This window comes from Pituophis catenifer, unplaced genomic scaffold (assembly GCF_029215685.1).
Source record: "Pituophis catenifer annectens isolate HBS135680 unplaced genomic scaffold, rPitCat1.0.hap2 SCAF_2, whole genome shotgun sequence".
Taxonomy (NCBI): domain Eukaryota; kingdom Metazoa; phylum Chordata; class Lepidosauria; order Squamata; family Colubridae; genus Pituophis; species Pituophis catenifer.
In genome coordinates this window covers 140,876,583-140,902,304 of record NW_027256882.1, presented here as the reverse complement: position 1 = coordinate 140,902,304, position 25,722 = coordinate 140,876,583, and the positions used below count along the sequence as shown (strand labels likewise).

At 39.8% G+C, this 25,722-nt stretch overlaps 1 protein-coding gene across 1 annotated transcript in view; it reads left to right on the top strand.

Moving 5' to 3' along the window:
* TTYH2 (tweety family member 2) overlaps positions 1–24,657 on the top strand; it is a 63,501-nt gene extending 38,844 nt beyond the window's left edge. The window contains exons 4-14 of the mRNA XM_070934727.1: positions 2,243–2,463; positions 4,193–4,288; positions 5,476–5,548; positions 6,529–6,598; positions 7,941–7,996; positions 9,418–9,510; positions 11,057–11,149; positions 11,255–11,397; positions 12,364–12,549; positions 16,630–16,708; positions 24,033–24,657. Coding sequence (XP_070790828.1) covers positions 2,243–2,463; positions 4,193–4,288; positions 5,476–5,548; positions 6,529–6,598; positions 7,941–7,996; positions 9,418–9,510; positions 11,057–11,149; positions 11,255–11,397; positions 12,364–12,549; positions 16,630–16,708; positions 24,033–24,113 — 1,191 coding nt within the window. The 3' untranslated portion in view covers positions 24,114–24,657. The remainder of the gene's footprint in view (positions 1–2,242; positions 2,464–4,192; positions 4,289–5,475; positions 5,549–6,528; positions 6,599–7,940; positions 7,997–9,417; positions 9,511–11,056; positions 11,150–11,254; positions 11,398–12,363; positions 12,550–16,629; positions 16,709–24,032) is intronic.
* Positions 24,658–25,722: the final 1,065 nt, after the last annotated feature.

The window sequence follows — 25,722 nt, the reverse complement described above, 5'->3', positions numbered from 1 at the left end:
TAGAACGCCAGTTGGAAGAAGTGTTTGGTTGCAGTTAATGTGACTAAAAGTGGCACAACCACTTTTATCTAAGGGATATTTTTTCCCCCAGGTTGATCCCTGTAGAACACATATGAATTCTGAGAATATTCGTTGGGGGGGGGAGGGAAACTTAACAATTCAGAAAAACTGAAAGGGAGCAGGTACTTTCTTATAGAACTGTACCTGTATTGACTAATTTCAGCAGCCTCTCAAAGGCCTTGCTAGAGCTTAGGCATTTTGCCAGCATCTCTTTTTGCGTCTTCCTGCTGCAGCTAAGAACGCAATGCTAGAGCATTTCAAGTGGCATCATGCCCAGGAAAAGTAGCCTATCACCTGTGGTATCTGGGAGTCATGCTTATTAGAAGTTCTCCTGGAATTCTTGGCAGAGGGCCACAACTAAATAGTAATGCTTATAAGCTAAGGAGCAAGGAGCACCACAAGGTGATGAGATTGGAGAATGTAACTCATTCTCATTTTAGTGAAATCGTGCTAAACAAATTCTTATTTGTATTTTCCTGGGTTGATGCTATATTTATATATCAAATTTAGAAACCACCCACATCACGCACAGAGAGACTCTTCTGTTTTATGTTTCCGTTCCTGTATGCTGGTGGTCTACTAATAATCTGAGGAATAGATTATGATTATGATTACGAGTACAGTATGTCTAGATCAGAGGTGTCAAACTCGATTTTATTGATGGCTGCATCAGGGTTGTGTTTGACTTTGGAGGGCTGGGCTGGGCATGGCCAAGGTGGGGGTGGCCAGCTCGACATCACTCTTTTCGGGGGCTCCTCTGGTGGCCCAAGCGCTCAGCCAGCAAAAACGGGCTCCCGAGCTCCGTTTTTGGCTGCGACGGCCTCTTGCAACCCTCTGCCAGCGAAAACGGAGCTTGAGAGGACTGCGGATGGCCCTCCCGAGCTCCATTTTCGCTAGCAGAGGTACCATGGACTGGTCCTTCGCTGTTTCCAGGGCAGCCCTATGGGCCAGATCTAAGCATCCCACAGGCCAGATCCAGCCCCCGGGCCTTGAGTTTGACACCCCTGGTCTAGATCTTTCCTTCTCCGTTATTCATTCTCTTCCCCCCCCCCCTCTCTCTCTCTCTCACACACACACACACACACAACGTATATACAAAAATACTGGTTCCACAAATACTGTTTTTCAGTTGAAGATTGAAGAAACACAAATTGGCCTTCTACAATATGGTACCTTTCAATACATGACTTCTTGGCATGTTAGGTGTTCTACTTTACGCATCAGGATTGCAGAAATTTATTCTGTACCTTTGCATGGAAAGCAAAGGAGATAACCTGAACTTGCTATTGTAGGCAAATGACCAGCAATTTTCATGTCCATTTGTTGCTGCTTTGCCCCTCCTTCCTTTCCCAATATTCCTTTAATTAAAAAAAATGGATGGGAAGATAGCTGAAAGATGAGCCTGTGAACAGGCCCTGATGACTAGATAGATTTGGTTCATTCCAGTCCCATGGTGCTAATTTAACTTGCTTTTCAGAAGGATAATTTCATTATCTACTATTGTGAGAAGAGCCTTTTCACTGGGGATTTATGGGAATTGATATGTAATGCATCTGGAAGACACCAGCCTGAGGAAAGCTGTTCTAGATTATAATATGTATAAATGAAGAAAGTTAGTCACCATCTCCTTTGTGTTGCCTTTATTCTTGGGGTGATAATTGCATAAGACGACTTGGCCTATCCAGATCAATATACAAGTAGTCCTCGACTTAACAACAGTTCATTTAGTGACCGTTCAAAGTTACAACAGCACTGAAAAAAGTGACTTATGATCACTTTTCACAATTACAACCTTTGCAGCATCCCCATGACCGTGTAATCAAAACTCAGAGGCTTGGCAACTGGTTTATATTTATGACCATTGCTGTGTCTGAAGATCATGTGTTCACTTTTTGCAGTCTTCTGAGAAACAACGTCAATGGGGAAACCAGATTCACTTAACAATCGTGTTGCTAACTTAACATCTGCGGTGATTCACTTAACAACTGTGGCAAGAAATGTCATAAAATGGGGCAACATTCACTTAACAAATTCTCACTTAACGACAGAAATTTTGGGCTCAATTGTCGTAAGTCGAGGACTACCTATATAAGTCAAGGTCATTGTGGTCATTCTGCTGTACAAGTGGTTTGAAGCTATCTGCCTGCTGGTTCTCATAGGTCTGCTTATTGTCTTTTGGCAGGTCTCAGGAACTACGACACAGATGAAAGTAGTTCTGGAGCAACATGTGGCTCGCCTGAATGAGATCTTTGCAACCCACAGTGAATATGTACAAACGCTCAAATTCATGCAGCAGATGGCAGGCAATATTGTGCTGCAACTGTCAGGGCTTCCTGTGTGGAGTGATGTCACTGTAGACTTGTCCATGATTGCCAATGATGTCAGCTATGTAGAATATTATAGGTAAGTCAGCGTGGTCACCATAGCAAGAGAAATACATTGCCAGTAAGGAGCTATTGAAGAGTCTGTGGATTTCAGCCTTCTCCAAGCTGGATGTCTTCCTCCTCATGTTCCCAACTCAGGATGACTCTTGACTGAGAAATGCAGAAAATGAAGTCAAATATATTTAAGAGGCCTTCGGCTGGGGAAAGATTGAGGTCTCCGTTTAGAAGCTGTTTGAGCTAATCTAGAAGGTCTTGAAAGTTCAAAGGGATTTTTCCTTCAGGCCTCAGAAGCTACTGGAGAGAACAGTAGCTCCATAGTTCAATTGCTGGCTTTTCCTGGGGCAGGGGATGGGGGAAGTGCCCGCTCTGATATCCTGCAGAATTATTGCCGATCAGCAGAGATGATATCCTATCTGTACCAATGGACTGACTCCTTAAAATAGCACTTTGTGGATTTCATTGCACCATTACAGAGACAGGAATTCTTTCATTCATTTCCCCAGATTGTTGGGGACAATAGGCTGACTCTGTAAACCGCTTAGAGAGGGCTGTAAAAGCACTGTGAAGCAGTATATAAGTCTTAAGTGCTATTGCTACTGCTATTTTCCCTCCTTTCCTTTTACCCCTGATGGAATGAATGGGCCTTGTCCAATCACAGGGCAGTGATTGGACAGATAGGAGGAGGAACTTCATTCTGGTCAAGTGACTGTGTTTTTTGCTTAATTCTTTCTTTCCAGCATGAAACAGCTTTCTTTTTTAAAAAAATACCAAATTATGTAGGTATATAAGAGAATAGAATAGAATAGAATAGAATAGAATAGAATAGAATAGAATAGAATAGAATAGAATAGAATAGAATAGAATAGAATTTTTTATTGGCCAAGTGTGATTGGACGCACAAGGAATTTGTCTTGGTGCATATACTCTCAGTGTACATAAAAGAAAAGATACGTTCATCAAGAATCATAAGGTACAACACTTAATGATATTTTAAGTGATTAAAATGCTAACATTTCCACCATATCGCTGCATCCTAGTGGTAAAGATTCTTTACCTTACCTGACTTTTCTTTACCTTCATTTGATTTCCCCGTTGAGTTTGCATGTTAGAAGATCGCAAAAGGGGATCACATGAAAACACACACACACACACACACACACACACACACACACACACCGGGGACATTGCAACCATCATAAATAGAAGTCCATTGTGAAGCGTCTGAATTTTGATCACATGACTATGGGAATGCTACTACGGTCATAAGTGTGAAAACATTGTAAGTCACTTTTTTCAGTGCCGTTGTAACTTTGAACAGTCACTGAACGAACGGTTGTAAGTCTATTACTACCTGTCATCACCTGCCTGCTAGCTTCAAAGTAAGTATAGCTTATTCCCAAGAAAGTATGATTGCACTGGAGAAGTCTCAGCTTCTCAAATCTGTTTGATTCTGCTAGCCATATATGTTTCCATTTGCATTTGAATGTCCCTTAGATAATGTCTCCCTTTCAATTTCAGCAGTCTGTCTTCAGGTCTCTAGAGGAGGAGTTTGCCCTTCACAAACTTGGATAATTTGTAGAAATGCCATATTGTTGTTGTTCCATGGTTCTGCGGAGGTGTTGCCCACAAAGCCTAAGAACAGCGTCCTGCTTAAATTTCACCATCCCTCCTCCTGCTAAGTTTCTCCAGGGATGTATGAGTTACCCAAGCATTCTCTCTCTTTCTCTCTTTTTTTTTCTTTTCTCCAGATGGCTCTCTTACCTCTTGCTGTTCATTCTGGACTTGGTGATTTGTCTTATTGCTTGCCTTGGGCTGACAAAGCACTCCAGGTGTCTGCTTATTACGTGAGTACACAAAGTCATTCCACAAGAGAGGGAGGAAGAAAAGGTATCTTTTACAGCCATGCGCAAGGCACTCAAGTCTTTAATGCAGTCTGATGATCTTGGACCCTAAGAGAGAGACTCCTCCCTGGAGAAAAACCACCTGGCAAAGGTCTCCGCTTGTGGGATTTAGGGAGGGTTTCTTAGAATTGGTAGGCTCACGTGGAAGGGATCCAAGAGTTCCATGCTGCCTACATTGCATTCTATTGTACCTATCACAACCCTACCTGACTACACTTTATGGATGAAAACACCAACCAGCAATTTTCCATCTGAATTTTAGAAACTGTTTCTGGAATGCACTGTAGTTGTGATATAGGATGTTGTTAGACTAGCTTTCTCTTTTACTCCTGGAAGTGTTCCTTTTCATTAGAATGACCGCACCAGAACAAGCAAATGCAACAGAATAAAAGGACAGAATAAAGGATAATAGTTTTCAGTGAGGGATTGATAGTCTTACCTTAGATATCTGCTTTCTTTTATGGCACAGCTGTTCTAACATATAGCTAGCCCAAGTCTGCAAAAACTAATATGTTTTCTTGTTTTTGAAGATAATTTTTCTGTTAACTCCCACTCCATATGGACTTTGCTGTTTCCAGTCAGGCTGGAAAAGCAACACAAATTTAATATGAATGAAGTTACCAGAATTGCAAGTTAGAGGAAACTGGTTTCTTGGATATCTGTTGTAGTATTGATTTTAAAAATACATTTTCCGGTGCAGGTATCTCCTCCCCCCCCTCCCTCCCTCCTCCCCCCACTCTCTGTTTCTGTGAACGAGAAAGAGAGCTCTATGTCCAGGAGGGGGTAGATTTTAGTAAGACTGGAAGCTGTGATCTGGATAAAAATATCCAGGACAATCATGCATTTCATCAGTTTGTGCAGACAAAATAATTGGAACTGGATTCAAGGTGTTTAACTTCAGTTCCCACCTGCACCGTTTGATTTACAGGCAATATTCTCCATGCATGGTTATGCTCTGCATCTCTATGATAGGCATAATCAAGACTTGTCCTAAAAGATGTTATAGGAGCAAGAAGAACAGCAACATAAGACTCTATCCAGTAAGAGTGCTCAAACCAATGGTGCAGAGTCTTGCTGTCACCTTTCTGAGGTCTCCTTTTGATTCTTTGTTGTATATTTTTTGCCCACAGGATGCTGTGCTGTGGACTTTTCACACTTTGTCTCAGCTGGGCTTCCTATGCAGCAGATGTTTCAGCAGCAGTGGTAAGCCCGACACTTTAACTCGAGCTTTAACGTCAAACTGTGGCTGTTTTAAGGGCTCAATGCACAAAGTTTACTGTGATGCCTTAGGTCCTGACCACCGGAGACCTCCCAACTATTCTTTCCAACTTTCTGACAGCTAAAAGGCCTGTTCATTTGGGGAGGACGTGTTTTGCTCTCCCTTGCCTTGCTTCCTGCAGCCTTTCCTGTTTTTGTGTTTCCAGAATCATACCTTCTCATAGCACAATGCACACGTAGCAGGAGGAATTTTGAGCAACAAGGAGATTGGTTATTTAAAATGAGCAGAAGTCATCTTGAAGGTGTTTTGCTTGGTTGCCCGCCTGCTCTGCGTCAGGCAGAGGAAAATTAATTTGCCATGTGCCTTCAGCACTGCCAATCTCATAAAATGCTCTACTTGTAAGTTAGTGGCACTTCTGCCAAGATTTCAAGGTGAGCCAGGAAGAAATTTAATGGTTTCCTTTCTGCTATTTACAAACTTTGGTTTCTCTAATTTTTTGGCAGATGGGAGTATCAGAAAGTAAATTTCATCTAAGCATGAGATATTTAACAGTTATTGCAGCCTGCGTATTACTCTGGTTTCTTTCTTATCTGAAAAGTCAACTTTTATAAACACCTTGATTTTTTATGCATTGTTTTCATACAGATATAATTGGTGTACAAATTCAACATAGAAGAATAAAATTTAAAACAAATGCATATTCATAGGAAGCTTTAATATCTTAAATTCATATGCACATTCTACCTGTGCAGTCTATCCATTCACTTGGCAATGCTGGGATATGTAGAAACAATTTCTTAAGCCAGATGTAACCTCAGATGTAAATCAGCATGTAACCTCCTTAAGTACAACTTCAAATAATGATAACAACTTCCTTTTAAAAAACATTAATTTTATCTTCTTTTTAAAAAATCTTTAATAAAAATTATACAAAATAAATAAATAAAAATTTTGCTTCTTATAGGGTACCAGTGACTTTTGCGTGTCCCCAGATAAATTCATTATGAATATGACAAAAAGTGACCTCAGTGCAGGTAAAAATATTGCTTTTGCCATCATTTGAGTAGCGGAGGAAAAACCCTTAATTGAAAGTTGACTGAAGAGAAATAAAATGTGATGTAGATTTAGGGCCAGCCCTGCATAGATAAACATCAGTATACAAAATCCAGAGATTTAAGGTACCACACTTTAATTAAGGGATAATGTGAATATTTATGTGGAAAGTGCTCAGAATATTTAAGTGAAAAGTGCTCGGAAAGTGATTGTGCTTTTCCAACCTACTTTGTGACTATGTATGGAAGTGTTAAAAAAACCAAGGAGCACACAAGTAGATCCTAGAGAGACCTCTTTTGTTGGGCCATTCTAAAATTTACTTCTGATTTGGTAGCATGGAAAGATCATAGAAAGAGGAACTTTGGAGGTCTTCTGATCTAACCTTAACAGTCCATTAACTGACATCTTATGAGAACACTGACCAAGTAGAGTTAATTTACCCCACAAGAGTCCCATGGCTGTTTGAGGTAAAAACTACCCCACTCTGCTTCTGCATTAAATTATCCTCCCCAAACCAGTTTAACATATCCAGTGAACAGAGGCAAAAAGAGAATACTCCTGGCTATAGAACCTGGGCCAAAACATCCCTTTTGTTAATGTTTGCCGAAGTTTTGATATTTTTTTCCCTTAAACTAGGGACTCAGATTTCATTTTATTTCCTTTTATTAATGTAGAACCACAGTTTAGCAGTTGCTCCAACTTGTTTTGAAGGGTTGGGTGAAAGAGAAAAGGTTAAGTAAATTTAGTAGGGATGGGAGATTATGCAAAGTGACCATTTGCTAATTATCTTTGGCATTTGCTATGTCTCTTAACATACTAAGGCAGAACTTCAGATTAGTAGGGGAGATTGGTTTGGAAAAATCGGCAAGTGTGGAAGGGTTAAGTAGGGATAGAGATTTGATGAACCAATCATTTATTAGTTACCATTTGCAGTTGCTTTTATGCGGGTAGGTGGGCAGTATTTATGAGATATGGTGTAAGATGTAGCTTTATCATTAATGAAAGCTGAAATTTTTACAAAATAATACATTCATGGCAGGCTATGATTTATGCGGCACATGAAAATAGATTTACTCAAATATTGCTTCTCATTCTGCGCATGTCAAAAGTCTGGCAAAATCTTTAGATACAAACTTTTCTGCAGCATTATTTTTTCAACATATATTAGACAACGCCAGCATTGTAAACTGAGACACTCCATACAGTGTTGTCTCAACTGGTGCTGAGCAGTGCTGACTCAGTATGGCTTAGAAGTTGCTAAAAGTGTCACACTTTAACCAATAACTACAATAACTCTCTTCCTCTTGCACTTTGCTTTCGTAGAAATCGTACAGTATTACCTGTATTGTAGACAGAGTCTGACCAACCCCTTTCAACAGGTAAGAACTTGGTTGCCTTTGTACGCCATTGGCAAAGGATTCCCCAATAGCAATGAAAACAGAAACCTGGCTCTTTATTCCAAGAATCAGCTTGCTTTCAATGATAGGGCAGGGAAAATTGATGAACATTACTCTCCACAAAAATAGCAATAGCATTTAGGTTTATGTACTGCCCCTTAGTGCTTTACAGCACTCTCTGGTCTGTTTACAATTTAGAAGCATTATTTGTTTATTGCTCCCAACAAACTGGGTCCTCATTTTACTGACCTTGGAAGGCTGAGTCAACCTTGAGCCCGTCAGGATCGAACTCTTGGTGTGTGGGCAGAGTTTGCCTGCAATACTGCATTCCACAGGGCTCTCCCCAGGTAAGGAAACATCCTTATCTGAACATGTTGGTTAATTTGGAAGATCCAGCTTCTGATGTCTCCTTACTCAATCTGGAGCTGTGGCTTCTGTAATCTCAGTAAGTCCTGGAAAGTTGGACCTCTACATAGAAGGTATTAATTATGAACTGTAGGTAAGAGAACCATTTAGTTCATTGGATTTCCAGGGAGAGAAAGCTTTCTGATGTTGTGAATGTTGATGTAAAAGAGTGTGGACTGACTCCTAGTTGTTGAAAGAGGGTAGTATTTAATCTGTTTGCAGGAAATCCTTGATTTACAAACATTAGTTTAGTGACCATTCAAAGTTACAACAGCAATGAAAAAAGTGACTTACAATCATTTTTCATGCTTACAATCATTGCAGTATCCTGTGATCAAATGATCAAAATTCAGACCCTGGGCAACTGGCTTGTATTTATTGATGGTTGCAATCTCCCAGGGTCATATGATCACCTTTTGCAACCTTCTGACAAGCAAAGTCAATAGAGAAGCAAGATTCACGTAAAGCAGCATTACTAATTTAACAACTGCAGTGATCCACTTAATATCTCTGGCACCTACCCTTTGGAATCAACTGCCCCTGGAGCTCCGGGTGGCCCCCGACCTCCGCTCTTTCCGTCAGGACCTGAAAACGTGGCTGTTTCGTTTGACTGGCCTGGACTGATGGGGTTTTAATTTTTAACTTGTTAATCTTAATTGCACTTTTAACTGTTAAATTATGAGATTTGGATTTAATTTCTTTTTAACTTTTTCATTAGATGTTTTTTACTGTTGTGAGCCGCCCTGAGTCCGGCTGGAGATAGGGCAGTATATAAATCTCATTAAATAAATAAATAAATAAATAAATAAATAAATAAATAAATAAATAAATAAGAAAAGTTGTAAAACAAGGCAAAAGTCAGGTAACAACGGTCTCTCTTAGCAGTGGAAATTTTGGGCTCAATTGTGGTCATAAGTCAAGGATTACCTGTACCTTAAGTTAAGATTTATGTAGAAAAAAAAGACTAATACCTTGCATGATGTGTTCTCTATTTGTAGGCCCTGACTATTTACCAGCGTTCTCTCACAACTATGCAGATCCAGATTCAGGGTCTTGTGCAGTTTGCAGTGCCTTTTTTCCCTACAGCCAAAGTAAGTTGCACAATGTTGTCTTTTCCTATGGAAGTAGGCAAGGTTCTTTGATGGAAGCTTCTGAGTTACGTACATTTAGAAGTGGGTCACACACCTGCTGTTTTCAGAAACAGTATTTGACAACTACAAAATATGGGTACATATTTAACCAGGGAAATGTTGAATATTCTTATGAACTACCTGAAGGTAAAGCAAGCAGCAGAAAAATCATAGGTTATGGTTGACAGGATGTAGGTGCCATGACCATACAGTAGCAGAGGTACAAGTCTAGGATCCCCTGTAATCATAGTCTTCACTGATTTGGTTTTCTCCAGGTAGTAATTCTATGAGCTTTACTCCCAACATATCCAGAGAATATAAAGTTGGAAAGAGTGCTGTAGCGACTGGAAGCCATTCTAATAGATGGAGTGAAATTTCATATGAACAGAAAAGAGTTAGCAATTGTATCCATTTGTATATTTCAGATGTAGATGAAATTTCAAAGCCTTCTTCAGCTAGATTAAAAAAAAAGCCAGTTGCTTAACAAACTGGTTTTTGACAGGAAATGTCATTCGATGTTCTGTATAACATGAATGAGCAACCTGCAAACCGTAGCAAAGGCTTATGATAGTTGGGGTCGAACATAACGCATGGTCACATTTTGTCTGCCGTGTGAAATGAAGTGTAATATTGCTTCAGAGGGTAGGTGGATCTGTCCCTATAGGCTCCTCAGGTATCTGAGAAACTTGTCCTAGGGCATTGTGAGAGATTGTGAGCAGGGGATGAAGCCACTGGTTTATCTGAGAAGAGGCTGCATGGTCCAGATTTGAAAGTTGTGAGAAAAAAGTGTTTCAAAGAGAGTCCAAATTAATAACTTACTATAACTGTGGCTGACAGTTTTCAAAAATAATGTTATCTCAGACTAACATTACATATGCCTTCCTGAAAATTAGGTTGTCTTTGCTTCCTCAGTTTTGCCAGTTCCATGGGCTTTGACAGGCATGCCCTTGAGCTCCCATATGGAGCTTTAGCAAAAGTATCTGAAATCAAGCAATGCCTCCATGCATAAGTGAGATGACTTTCTGTCTATATCTATTGCTGACAGGTGAACAATAAGGTAGTTCTTTTTCCTTTCTTTTAGCATTTAATCAAATGAGAGAGAATCCCTGGTAATAACTAATAGCAGTACCAAGAGAAGACGCCCTTTTCTTCTTCATGAGGTTTTGTAAAAGCACTAAAGCTCTAAAGTTATCCCTGTTTCTATAAAACCACTGTTGGGCAACAGTTAAATTAAGATCGGAAGGATAAGGGTTCCAAATTTGGAATCAGCCAAAAAAAAAAAAAAGTCACTGGGCCATTCACCATCTCTCAGCCCAATTTGATATCACAAGATAAAATCAGAGAGGCAATATTGTGTGTGCCAGCTGGGAAGGATAGGCTACAACTGCAGTACAATCGGTAGTCTATTCACAGTGATGGTTGGACAGTCATTCTAGGTATGGTGAACACTGTTCCTTTTCCAATAGAATATATGCCCCTTCTCTGACGGCTTTTGCCCTTGCTGCAGAAAGACCTGCTTGATATACAGAAGTTACTGAACTACTCTGAAATCAACCTCCACCAGCTGACTGCCATGCTGGACTGCAGGGGCCTTCACAAGGTAAGCAGCATAAGGCACACTCTGCTTTGGGTACAAAGGTGTTCGTAGCACAGGAGCAAGACACTTCCTTTCTTCTTTTCCCCCCCTCCCTTCCTTTCACTAAAGGATTACCTGGATGCCTTGGTTGGGATCTGCTACGATGGGGTGGAAGGCTTGCTCTACCTCACCCTCTTCTCTCTGATGGCTGCTGTATCCTTCTCCACCATCATATGTGCCATGCCTCGAGCCTGGAAACATTTAGCCAGCAGGTAAAATGGAATAAGTTTCCCAGGGCTACCACAAAGTCAAAATAACCTTGCTGACGACAGAGGGATGTTTTGAAAAAGGGATGAATAAAATAAAAATGGGTGATGTTCTGCAACAACCAGAACATCAGTCTGATTTCTCCTTCAATAAAGTTGCAGAGTTATGAGCTATTGTCCCGTCCTCATTGAGAGCTATGCATATTGAAGAACTTAAAGAAGCATTCTAGAGTCTATGCAGTGGGAGATATTGACTAAATAGCATAGCATAAGGTTATTTAGTAATGTTATGGCCACTTAATGTCACTTACCAGAATGCATTCATCAGTTGTTGAATAGTTAACCTCTCGTGTCTTTCCGGGTTTCTCATATTCACCCTTCATTTGTTGAGAGAGGATGGAGAGAACAGTAAGAGGAGGAGAGAATCAGGCAATTCATCTATGAGAGAGAAAAACACAACACAAGAATATTCTCCCTGTTATCTAGCATCACGTATAGGGACTCTCTAGCATTCCTTAGTTTTAAGCTCCCCAGGGTCACTCAACAATGAGATGAGTAGCATATAAATTTAATAAATAATACATTCCTGATCATAAAAACATCAATTTTTGGATAACTTCTGTATGTTCATTCTTCTTTCATTACCTAAAAGTGGTGAAGGAAGCACAATCAGTTCTTTCTGCTTTTTTTTTCCTGCTTCCTGATTAATGTGAACAGTCCCTTAAAGTTGGGTTTTCTACAGTGGAACAAAAGCTCTCTTTTTTCAGATACTATGGTTCCTTTCCTGGTCTCTGCTAACATTACAAAAGAAACCTTAAAATTAAGGGATACTTGAAGTAACTGAAATACCCTATCCCTCCAGGAATGAGTGTTACATCTTCTCACTTGCCACTCCGTTCCTAACTATCCCCTGTGTTCAGATTTTATTTTATTTTCTAAATTGGCCTGTTGTTGTTGTTTTTTTCCTTCTAGGGATCGGGATTATGATGACATAGACGAAGAGGACCCCTTCAACCCACAGGCTCGACGTATTGCTGCCCACAATCCCAACCGTGGGCAACTCCGTAGTTTCTGTAGCTACAGTAGCAGCCTGGGCAGCCAGACAAGCCTTCAGCCTCCTGCCCAGACCATCTCCAATGCACCAGTGTCTGAGTACATGTAAGTATGCATGGAATTAGTAGAAGATGCAGAAGTTATGCAATAATCAGTACTTAAGCCCACATCCTCTCCTGTGAGGTTTTCAAGGTGGCAACAGACATAGCCTCTGCTATTTGGTGTTCTCCACCTTAGCTTAATATACTCTGATACTGTCTGTCCCCGTTCAGATTTGGGCTGCCTTTTGTTGTTGCTTCCATCATTCCATCTTTCTTTGAAAACCATTATGTTTTCCCATTTTACCAACCTAATAGCTGTAAACCCATGTCCTCCATAGTCCTGACATCCCAGCCACGAGACCCCAAATCCAGGTTTATACAGCTGCTAGGTATTCAAACTGTAGCAATTGCCTTCTTATTGAAAGAAGACGGCCTTAAGGATGAAAAACATTGAGAAGCCGTACTTTTGAACTGTATGTTGGAGAAAACATTTTTAAAAATAAAGACTAGATGCAGTTCTTAAAATATCCCTAGAGAAGATGTGTGAAACAAGCTGTTGTCCTACTTTTTGCATCTTTTATTATTCGTTAATTACTGTAGTGTGATCCTTTAATTTAACACAGGAAGGGTTTTTTTTCTTGTTGAGTTGTCATATAAATTTGCATGTCCTTTTATGAAAAGATCTTTGTTTAAATATATTTATGGATTGATTGGTTGGAAAATGTGCTGACTTTTGATGGAGGAAGTCTTGGCCATTTACCGTTTATAATTACAGATAAGCCAACCCTTGAAATTTCAACCAAAAATGCCATGGAAAATGGGTCACCCGTGGATAAGTCAGTCCTTGTATTATTAATTATAGCAGTGGACAGATAATTGAAAGCGCAATGTCAGCATTTATAAAACTATGATTTTAAAGGCCATGACAGACTGGTCTGCAGATAAGCTGAACCCAATTTTGGGGATTTATTTTGAAACCCAAAATTCTCAGCTCATCTACAAGTATACATGGTACTTCCTTTTTGCACCTTTCTATGACTTGGCTTGGAATGAAATAATAGATAGCAATACAAAGAAAAACGGGGGGAATGTTTGATGTCAAAAAAGTCGAACATTGTCGGAGTTGCTTAGGCCTTGGATGGGAGATTATTAAGAAATCCTAAGGCTGCAGGCTAGGCTAGAAGTTAAATCTTGAAGACAGTGCAACCATTTCCATATTTTGGTCAAGCAAAATACATGGATTTCATTAGGAATTTATTTTGACTCAAGTGAATCTTTATTTTTCATCTATGCATGAGAAGATACATACAGCTACTACCATCTTTTCTGTGAAAATGTAGTAACTTCTAGCTCCAGTACAGATTCTCAGGCCATAGATGTCAGCAGCCACCAGAAAAGAGCATGGTGGGGAAGCTCTGGAGATGGCATCATATCCCATCTGTCACTATACAGATGTGTATTGTGTACAACTTAATCCTACTTTGGATTTCAGGCAGCTGTTGAACCCACATCTTCAGTACCCTCATAATTGTTAGTGTTTCCTTCAGGGAGATGGTGTTACCATTGAATTGCCTCTGAATTTGAGTGAGGTTTAACAATGGAAAAGGTCCATTGGAGGAGAAAGTCCATCCAAAATGGCGGGAAGGAGATTTCCCATTTCTGTGTTCATAACTGGTGAAAACCATCTGGTCTCCCACCTTCAGCTCTCTGAACCATTTGCTGCAAAATCTTAGAAAAGAAAAGTGCTTCTGCTAAGGAGCAATCGAACAAATTGTCTCTTTTCTGCCCAGTCACAGAGCTGAGGAAGGGAGCATTGTGTTGCCCACCTTTATGGCTCCAATTTAGGTAGGAAGACAAAGAGATTATGCGATTTCTTTGCTGAATGATTTTTTTTTCCAATTGTGACCTCAGAAACATACCCTAGTTGCTGATTCCAGATCTGGGTTAAAAATGGAAGCTGATTCAAAACTGTTCTTTCGGATACTGTACATTATAGTAAATCCTCAGAGGGAAACAATGCTACCTAAAAACTACCTGAGATTTCACAGGCATATAAATTTTGCCACATAAAGACGATTTGCAGAAAAGTTGGTTTCCCACTTGGAATATAGGCCCGTGAATGCCCTGCACTACAGTTGTGGCCAAAATTGTGGAAACCTTTTGGGAAAAGTGTATTTTTGAGGTTTGATGGCTAATAACATTACCTTTTTTTTTTTGGCGTTTCAAGATAATCATATTCCACTGCTGGAATGGCCTGGGAATAGCCCAGACTTTAACCCAATTGAAAATCTATGGAGCAGACTAAAGAAATTTGTTAGTCAGAAGCGACCCAGCAATAAAACACAGTTAATAGAAGCAATCATTCAATCTTAGTTTCACATTATAACAGCTGCAGAACTAAAAGATTTGATTCACTCCATGGGAAAACGTTGTAAGGCCATAATTCATGCTAAATGTTACCCAACTTAGTATTAACTAATGTATAATTTTTATATATCTCGGTTTTTCTATGTGTTTCACTTTTCTTCTTTATACTGTAACTGCTATTCTAATAGCAAACCCTTCATAAAAGTTATTGCATTACATTCTTGATTAATTATCTTTCCATTGATATATAATTTTATAGTACTACTCCAAGGATGGGTTCTACTTACCTTTACTATCAGTTCGCAACGGGGCCGCGCGCGCTCTTCTGCGCATGCGCAGAAGCGTTCTCATGATGTCAGGGTTGGTGGGTGGAGCCTCCCTCTGGTTTTACTACCAGTTCTATAGAACCGGTCAGAACCGGGGGCAACCCACCACTGTACTACTCCCCCCAAAAAAGTGGTGTTATTAGCTAGTTTTAGAAAGTACACTTTTCCCAAAAGTTTTTCACAATTTTGGCCACTACTGTATATTCACACTTACTTCACAGTTCAGTACAACTTCTGAGTTGCCAGCCTTTCAACCTAGTAACCTTGATTACATGTTCAAATTTCCTACCATATGGAGATAATGGGAATGGGAGGCCCACATGTCTGAAGAACATTTAGGAAAGGCTGCATTAAATTTTAACTTGATAAGCAACCAACTTATTCTTCTCATCCTCTTTCTCCTTTGGAGGATGTTGTAAAATAAACTTGGAGCATTGATAAGCCTGATTGTTAGCTACTGCTCTTTTTGTCTATCCTTGAGTGACTTTTGCTGGATGTCCTTCCTCTCACACCCATTGTGCATAAAAGAAAGAGGATACACATGTCCTTTGCTATTGTTCTCAAGGCTCAGTGTTCTTCGCAGTACCGTGTTTCTCCGAAAATAAGACCCTGTCTTATATTTTTTTTGAACCCTGAAATAAGTGATTGGCTTATTGCCCTGCACTCAAAAGCCCGATCAGGATTATTATCAGGGGATGTCTTATTTTTGGGGAAACAGGGTACATAGTGCTCACTGAATGTAGAGGAGTTAGTTCCAGAATGAATTCCTTCCCCACGGTGTTTTACAGATCAAGGAGACAACTCATGAGAGCTGGTGTAGCTTCTCCCAATCAGGCGTTCTTCAGCTGTGTTGGGAGTAACATTTGTATTTTCCTCAGCCAGCTGTATCTTTGAGTATTGAACTAGAAATGATGGAAGTTCCCATCTAATGCATCTGGAAAATACCAGGGCAAAAAAGACGATGATCAGGGCATTTATGAATGCTTGCTGATTCCCTCTCTAAGCTATCTTCATGGTGCTGCGAGGGGCAAAATTAATAAATGGCTTGAGATCCAAGTGCTGCTGCGTGACGGGATGAGCTCCCGTCATTCGCTCCAGCTCCTGCCAACCTAGCAGTTTGAAAGCATGTAATCGCAAGTAGATAGATAGATACCACTTTGGTGAGCATATTAATGGGGACATGAAAGAACCCCCAACCGGATGTCCCCCCGAGCAACAGTGATGTCACTGGCTAATTGTTTCAACTTGGAAGCACCACAGGTACTTCCGACACAAAGACAAGCGTGAATAATACCCTGTGTATCCACACTCCCACCTTTTCCCACTCCCACAGGCTTCTGCCTCCAACAAGGATCCCCTGCTTCTGTGAAAATGTCAGGAATATTTCATAGCCCATAACAGATTTCCTTTTAATAGATTGTCCTCCTGATCTGACTCCTCTTTACCTGCAGGAACCAAGCTGTGCTCTTTGGTGGGAATCCACGGTATGAAAACGTCCCCCTGATTGGAAGAGGATCACCTCCCCCCACGGTATGGTGGGCTCCGGAGGCTAAATCATTTTATAACAAACCCTTTATTCTCCCTCCCCCCTGCTTTTACTAACACTCCTGATCAATTTAACAAACATATTTTCTTTAAAAACTGCGATGAAAAATCCTTCTGCTTTTGTCAGAAAATATGAAATATTAGTTTATGGGATTTTCCCCCCCTGAAGAAACAGGCAGTATACGATTTAAATGCAGGCCTTTCAATGGAACAACAATCCAGAATCTATACTGCTATCTGAAGATGAAAATTGCTGCTTCCCTACTTTCTGGAAGCTGGCTTTGTTGTTATTGTTGTTGTTATTCCCACAATTATTTTAGCTATATCAATGAGACACAATGTAGAATGTATCTCCCACTGAGATGGCATCTTTCTGGCTAGCTTCAGGCAGCTGTATAGCGAAAGAGCAGAAAATGTCGTGTTGCATTGCATTGCATTGCTATTTGGCTGCTAGTCATTCAGGCAAACTGTTGTGCGAGGCTGTGCTGCAATTCTTATCACATCGGCAGACTTTGGCTGTTGTTTCTATAGCTTGCGTGATTGTGTTATTCAATGCATGTTACACAGTTTGTATATTTCAGTTGGTTTTTTAGATTTTTTTTTAATCCCACCTTTATTATTTTTATAAATCACTCAAGGCAGCGAACATACCTAATATGCCTTCCTCCTCCTATTTTCCCCACAACAACAACCCTGTGAAGTAGCTTGGGCTAAGAGCGTGTGACTGGCCAAAACTTACCCAGCTGGCTTTCATGCTTGAGGCAGGGTTAGAACTCACAGTCTCCTAGTGTCTAACCTGATCCCTTAACCACGAGATCAAATTGGCTTTTCCCTGCATCTTTAACGTTGTTTGTTTGTAGAGGCAAGAATTGCACGTTTCTGTTCATCTAGAAAATGAGTGGGTATCTTTTTTATTTTCTCCCCATCTTATTCTACTTTTATAAAATGTTTTTCTTCAAATATATAATGTTACAATGCATATCACTTTTTTTGTTTAACATAAGATTTATTTGTGGTTGTTTTGAAATCTTTCAAATTGCAATGCTTGCTTTGTTTTTCAGTTAACTTGTTTTGGAGCTATATTGTCTTTTAAGGTGCTTGCATTTTTAAAATATCTTGGGAGGGATGGGGTGCTTTCCTCCTCCCCCCACCCTACTTTTTCATAAGAGATTTCCCTGTGCTGTAAATATCCCCAACCTCCCAATATACAAATACTGTAGAATCTATGGACTCTGGGCATTTAAAATTGCCATTAGTTTGCATTTAGACCAGAGGTGAAATGCTCCCGGTTCGGACCGGATTGCCCGATCCGGTAGCGATGGAGGCGGGTGGTTCGGAGAACCGGTAGCAAAAATCCCCGCCGCGCCCCCCCTCCCTCATGCCCAGCTGAGCCACTCAATCATCAGAGGCTTTTTTTTTTTTTACTTTTAAAAGCATTTTTTCTACAACTACGGCCGAAAAAATGTTTTTAAAAGTTTAAAAAAAGCCTCTGATGATCGCGTGGCTCGTCAAAGGCATTTAAAAGAAAAAAAACCTTTTTTTCTTTTAAATGCTATGACGATCTAAGCTGAGTTCCTGATCGGCAGCCCCTGCCGATCAGGGAACTCAGCTGGGATCATCAGAGCCTTTTGAAAACATTTTTTTACAACCTCTTAGCCGAAGAGGTTGTAGAAAAAATGGTTTTAAAAGTAAAAAAAAAATGGGGACGCCCACCCAGTCATATTACCCCACCACCACCAAGCCACGCCCACAGAACCGGTAGTAAGAAATTTTAGATTTCACCCCTAATTTAGACTCACTGCATCCTTCCGCAAATTCATTCCTTTCCTGAAGTGTTTGGACTGCAATGTCCATAAGTCCCTGCATTTGGTCTTGCTGGTTGAAAATTCAAAGAACTGCAGTCCCTGCACATCTGGAGAATGCCATATTTTGGAAATGTTTAGCAGAGTGGATTACATTAATTGACAACGGAGACCTTTTCAAGGTTTTTGTAGGGCAGAATTGTGGGGAAAATTTCTGGTAATTTCAGGTTGTTTAATTTTCCCCATAACAATGCATGCTGCATATGGATTGATTGTGGTGTTTCAAATGGGCAAAATTAAAAACCCTCTTGAGTAGTGCTGCTTCCCCAATTGCCTTCATGCTGAGAACCCATGCTGGGAATAACATTTTTTAAAAAGTTTATTCCAGACTTCCAGTCATGCTGATTTAAATAGTCAATAAGTAAAAGCTCTTGAATTTGATGCAGTGAGCCTTCCAAATGGTCTGTTCCTGTTATGGTTTACTCAGCTGGAGATTTCCTTTTGGAAAGTTCCCACAGGACAGCCATGTTTCAATAAAACATCAAACTAGCAGCGGCCTTTGAGGCTGAACAGATTTAACAAAGCCTACAACTTTGGAAATTACAATGTACTTCATCAGTTAGAAGTGTTTTCCCCAAATCTGTATAGAGAAGTGGAATGGGGAACTATTACAAAGGCAGAGAGCAAGAGAAAATTGCTGCCTTTCTGTAGTTGCGTGAAAGGTGTCCAGACTGAGTGAATTTGATCGGTTCCCACCTATTAAAATATTATGAAAAAACCCATGGTAAAAGTATGAGGCTCTGAAGTGAGAAGTTATTTATATGTTTATACACAGATTTAGGTTTGGTAAGTATTAAAAGGGGTAATACTATCTCTTTCTCTCTCTCCTTATGTATGTTACGCATAGGACTAGCATTATATTAATTGATATCTCTTACTGTTTGGATTGCATTACCAGTACTTTTGCATTCAGTTCTTGACTATTTCTTGCATGGTTGAGACCGAACTTCACTTGATCACATTCCCCCCATAAGCTTCTACTGCCAACTGAAGGTAATAGTGCATACCATGAACCTAATTCTAATTCAGAAGACTTCATCTTAGTACAATACCAATCACCATGAAAGTAAAATTCCTTCCTTCCTCCCTCCCTCCGGTACAGACATTACTTTTCCATTGGATTAAAGTGTTTCACTTGGAACCAAAGTGCAAAAGTAGAAAGATTAAGAAGTGGTGTTTCCAAGGAAGACAAAAAATGGGATCCAAGGCACTGAACAGCTTGTGTTTCTTTTAAAAAAAAAATACAAGCTGCAGTCAGTTCTGGGCCAATGATGGAAATGCTCAACACTACCATAAAAAAGAATAATTACATCATTGAGCCCTAAACTTGAATTAAAAGAACAGGAAAGTTATTGGAAAAATTATTCAGCAACTTAATCTATAATGAATAAAATATGTCCCTAGCCTTTGATAAGTAACAGACTAGAGCAGATGCACATGTAAAGTACAGAAGAAATGGAAAACGCCAATGTTTTTCCACTTCCTATGTCCCTATCTGAAGTTGTCATTTGCCACATTATTATTATTTCTTTTTATTTAATATATAGGCTACCTGAGTCCTAAAAGACTAAGCGGCTTACAAATATGCTTTATCTATGAAAGCATATAAAAGATACCACTGACTGGAAGTCCAGAGTATTCAAAACAGAATAAAACGGAAGGACAAAATTATCCTATCCCCAATCAGTACACCCAGGTCTTAATAGTTTCCTGAATGATAAAAGAGTAGGAGCCACATGAATCTCTGGGGGGAGATCAGTGCAAAAAGCACAAATTGCCACAGAGCAGGCATGTTTCCTGAGCCCTGCAAAACAATCTTATTTCATTGAATTCTTTCCTGGGGTGTTGGGGGGCGGGGGAGAAGGGTTGGCTTTACATGATGTCTGAATCTATCCCAATAACAAAAGCATGGAGTATAGACCACAACCATGAATTCATGATAAGCCATAAACCAAACACATTATGACAACCGCATGTGTGAATCAGTCATTTGTTATATAGCTGCAAAGACCACCAAAGTAGCTGACTAAATTGAACCCAGACCAGTGTTGTGACCGAAGCCCAAGTAGTGATTACCAAACACAATTCAGTCCTGAACAAACTTATTTTATTAAAACAGCTGAGAATTAATTCATTCTCAGTGTAGTCCAAAACAAATTCTTCATAACCAGTCCTTTGGCTGTTTTTTTTGTTTATTTTTAAAAGCATTTTTTCTACAACCTCTTCGGCCAAAAAAATGCTTTTAAAAGTAAAAAAAAAAAAGCCTCTGATGATCGTGTGGCTCAGCTGGGATCGTCAGAGGCTTTTAAAAGCATTTTTTTACAACCTCTTCGGCCAAAGAGGTTATAGAAAAAATGCTTTTAAAAGTAAAAAAAAAAAAAAAAGTTGGCCACACCCACCCAGTCACATTACCACAACCACCACCAAGCCACGCCCACAGAACTGGTAGTAACAAATTTTACATTTCACCACTGCCCTGGCCTCATCTCTGCCTCCGATGCAGAGCCCTCGTCCGGGCCTTCCCCTGACTCCAGGACTGGCCGATGGTCCTTCCCAGCCTCCTCACTGTCCGAATCTGCTGCCAGGTCCACAGGCTGCTGGTGGACCACAACAACCAGGCTCTCATAAGTATTAAAAATAAGACTTTAATGTTAATGAAACATCAAATACAAATTATGCCTCTGCATAATTGTGTCTTAACAGTTCTGATAATAAATAAGAGAGGGGTGAGTTAGCTGTTTGAAAGATGAACTAGCCAAAGGAACTTCAAAGGGTGACACTTTATTTAATTTTTTTTATATATTGTATTCTAGGTATGACTGCCAGTGATTTACACAAAATAAAACACCAAATCAATGAAACAGTTACAATAAATTAAATACCCACCTACTAACATCACATCACAATGGCGATGTCTAAATTAGCCATTAATAACTCTGGGGAGCAATATTGTTTTAATGGCCTTCTTGAAATGCATCAGAGTTGGTGCCTATTGTTCATTTGGAGAGGCTATTCAAGAAGGAATGGAGAAAGATTGCCTCTGGCCCTCTCAGCCACAAATGGGGAAGATCTTGAGTTTCTCTTCTGAGGTGACAAAGCAGAATAATCCTGCTCTATAGCTCAGGAAGCTGAAGCTGCTGATCTATTAATGGAACCAGTTTTCCAGAGACGAGCGATTCCCTAGACAGACAAATCCTAAGCCATTCGCCATCATTCTATATGGATGAACTTTGCATGCCTCATAAAACAGAGAAATGGGTACATTTTAGTTCAGTCACTAGGAGGTAAACAGAGTAACAGCTGCCTCTTTCTAATGTCACAACTGAATTCTTGCATTCTGCATAGTCATGCGACACTGCGTTCTCATCCGATATGTAAGCAGACTCAGGTTTATGTTGTGATGGTCTAGAGAAATGGAAATTAAATCCATGTTTAAATGCAGCCCTGATTTTTATATGTATACTATTCTGAGAAATGTATATGCTTCATGGAGTAAATGCCCTGTGATGTGAATTATTAAAATTAATATCAATCTACCTGAAAGATGGAAAGCATATGTAGAGAGGCTGCCTGCTTGATGAATGATCAGGAAGACTAGTTGATATTTGCATTACAAGCTGCCACAATCCATTTTCAAGCCTAACAGTTGTTTAAATATTCAAGGAACTATTTCTAATTTGGGCATTTAAAAGTTGGGGCTGTGCCAGTTTTTGGAGGCTTTAATCTCAGTGTTGCAGATATTTGCTATTGCAAAAACCTCAAAGCTGATGGTAAAATTAAATGTAGCTCTTTTCCATATAGAAGTAGTCCAATTTGAATAAGATTTAAATGCCTTAAGGAAACACTTTCAAGTTTTATTCTGTTCCAGAAAAGTAGTCTGTGAATAATTTTCTGTGACTGGAAAGACACAACTTTCTCATAATAAATTCTTGCACTCATATTTACCAATTATATTTTCCAGTCCTGCATTCTCTAATTTAATGTCTCCCAGATATCCTGAAGCTACAGCAAGGGTCTAAGACAGAGGTCTTCAAACTTGGCAGCTTTAAGACTTGTGGACTTCAACTCCCAGAATTCTCCAGCCAGCCAGTTATGCTGGCTGGAGAATTCTGGGAATTGAAGTCCACAAGTCTTAAAACTGCCAAGTTTCAGGACACCTGGTCTAAGACAACTCACTACAGCCAACTCACCATGCTCAACTTGCCATGGGACAATTCAGCATGGGCAACTTGCTGCGGGCCAACTTGCATCAGGGCAAAAGTTTTAAATTATTTTAAATAATGAAATAAAATTGTTGAATTGTCCCGTGGTGAATTGTCCCATGGCGATCTGGCTGTGGTGAATTGCCCATGGCGCATTGGCAACGGTGAGTTCTGTACAGCAATGGGGGGGGGGGGTGTTTCTACATATTGTAATTCCAACTCATTCGAAGAATACAGATTTAGGAAAGGTGTTTGTTCTCTAATTTTATTATGGGTCACTGATTCAATTAGGAAAAAGTGTGTGTATATAGGCACACAGTTGTTCCTTAGCGCTATATTTCCAGTATGCTAGAAATTTGTGATCCCATTTAGTTCCTATCACTTTTTGGGTTGTCTGTATTAATAAACCCAACCCTTACCTCTACTCCTTAGAGGTAGTACCGAAATAGGGAAATTAATAGGGAAAAGAACTTAACTTAATTCTGTCATCTTCTCTAAAGGCTTTTCTTGATAATGGGACTGGAGATGACCTGAAATGGTATAGGTCTCCTGCTTGAGCAGGGGGTTGGATTAGAAGATCTCCAAGGCCCCTTCCAATTCTGTTATTCTGTTTCTAACTCCTTCAAGGCTTGCCTTCAGAATTTGTGGATGCTCCATCACTGGAAGTTTTTGAGAAGAAATTGGATGGCCGTTTGTCCGGAATGGTATAGGGTCTCCTGCTTGGGCAACTAGGTCCCTTCTATATTCTGTATCTCTGATGGAAAAGAAATTTTTTTACATTTTCTGTTGAATTTTTAAAAGTACAAAGCTCAATACTGGTCTAATGTATACTTTGCTGTTAGTGTTTGTGTAATCAACTCACAACTTTTCTGTGAAAGATTCTCCTTTTCTCCATTACTGCTGTATCCCAGTAGTGGAGAATAGCAGCTGGATGCCTATCCCATTTTCTCATTGGAATCACAAGATCTTTAGGTCTTACCAACATTTGCTTTCTAGTTGCCTTTCTGTTGTCATTTCATCCCACTCCACCTCTGCTGCTAACGGTCAAGCATGTTCTTCTGTTCCTGATGGTACAAATAATCAGCACATATATTTCTGGTTGGTTCTGTAGAGCTAGTATTTCATCTGTGAGACTTTAGAAGGAATCTTAGTTGTTTTTTTCTGTAGTTACTATCAGTAAAATCCTAAACTTGTCATTGAAATCACAACGTATAACTTCTCTCCCGTTTTCTCTCCTCTGCCTAGTATTCTCCAAGTATGCGAGCCACCTATCTTGCGGTTAATGATGATTTCCGGCGACAGCCTAGCAACGAATTTCCAGCCTAGCACTCAGATCGTAGAGAAGAAACCACCCACGATGCTATAGTGAAACCCAATAATAACTGAAGGCACATAGACTGCTGGGAATAAGATTGCTTCCCTAGCAAACCGGTCAGGTGTTCAAAGGTGTTGAAAACAGATCAGCCTGAAGAAAACTCCTGCTGGCAATCCAGGTACTCTTCAAGGATTATCCTGTGTGCTTGATTGGCAGCTTTTCTTCTTCCAATATTACGTCTTCCTCCGTTGCAGACCCAGGATGGTACCCGGATCCTCCATCCAATGAGCTAAGGGTCAGAGGTCTATTGATTTCTTGCTCAGTTCCTGTCACTACTGCTTTATAACAAACTTTGTTCTGTTATATTGGAGAAGCAGGGAGATGTGAAATTAGAATAAGGCCTGCCATGGGTTTGCAATTAATGCTATAAGTCCTGTTTCCTTTTCTTCTGCACCAACTTCGGGGCAGTTTTGTTCATCTCTGATAGGGCGGTTCTGTCTTTTTTTTTTTTGTTTTATTAGGGCAGATAATAAGACCAGTACACTGTACAAGTAAAGAGAATACTTGACACATGGTGTACAATGCTAACCTCAGAGAAATGGGGCAAGAGATTGCCATGAAAGAAGATGCGCCTCACTCCTGAATCACATGCAATGCTGACAGAAGAGTGAATTTTTAGTGTCCTCTGACGAGGCCTCTGCACAGAACTTACTGTTGGCTTGGCAGTGTATCATCCATCATCCTTTTTGATAGAACCTGTTTGGTATTTTATGATACAAAAATCCATGCACAATATTACCACTTGTCACTCACTCTTTTGCATCAAGAATTGACATGAACTTCACCAACTCCTGTTGTGGTGGCCTCAGGTATTATTTAGAACAAATGCCTTTTTTGTTCTATTACATACTTCATTTGGTTTGCTATTTTTTTTAGTCTATGTTTTATATTAGCTACCCAAAGAACATAATTTTTGTGTCTGTTTTTATAGTTTTCTGTTATTAATAATTACACCTTTTTTATGTACTTTGCAAGCCAACTTCTGATTTTGGCACTGATTCCCCCTCCCCCCCCCAAAGGGAATTAAAAGTAAAGGCAAAAATTAACCTTCCAAGATAATGTATTTGTGTGGCAAATGCTGACATATTCCAAAATACATTTTTCTTACTTTGTGAGGAAATAAAAAAATACCAGGGAACTTTGGATTGGGCTGGATTGGCTACTCTAATATGCAGGTAGTGTTGAAAAGGACAGTACAGTTTCTTCCGAATAATGTCTTGCTTTCTCCATCCATGAAAGAACTGTAATATCTGAAATTAACTGAAATTAGGAACTGTTCATAACTTCCATTGTTACTTGCACACATTTCACATTTGTGTCTTGTAAGGGCAAGTCCTATCACTGGGCAAAGTGAATCAAGTGTCAGGTTCCCCAGTTCAAGACTAAAGAGAAGTCCCCAGTTTCACACAGCTTGACAGGACTGCTAGTCAGTCCTAAACTCAGCAGAAGTCTTTTGGATACTCAATCTAATTTTTTTAAGATTCTTCCTTGCAAACTAAACTGAACCCAGACTGCTATAAGCAGTCAGTTTCCCTCTGTCACTGTGAGAGTGTAGTTTCC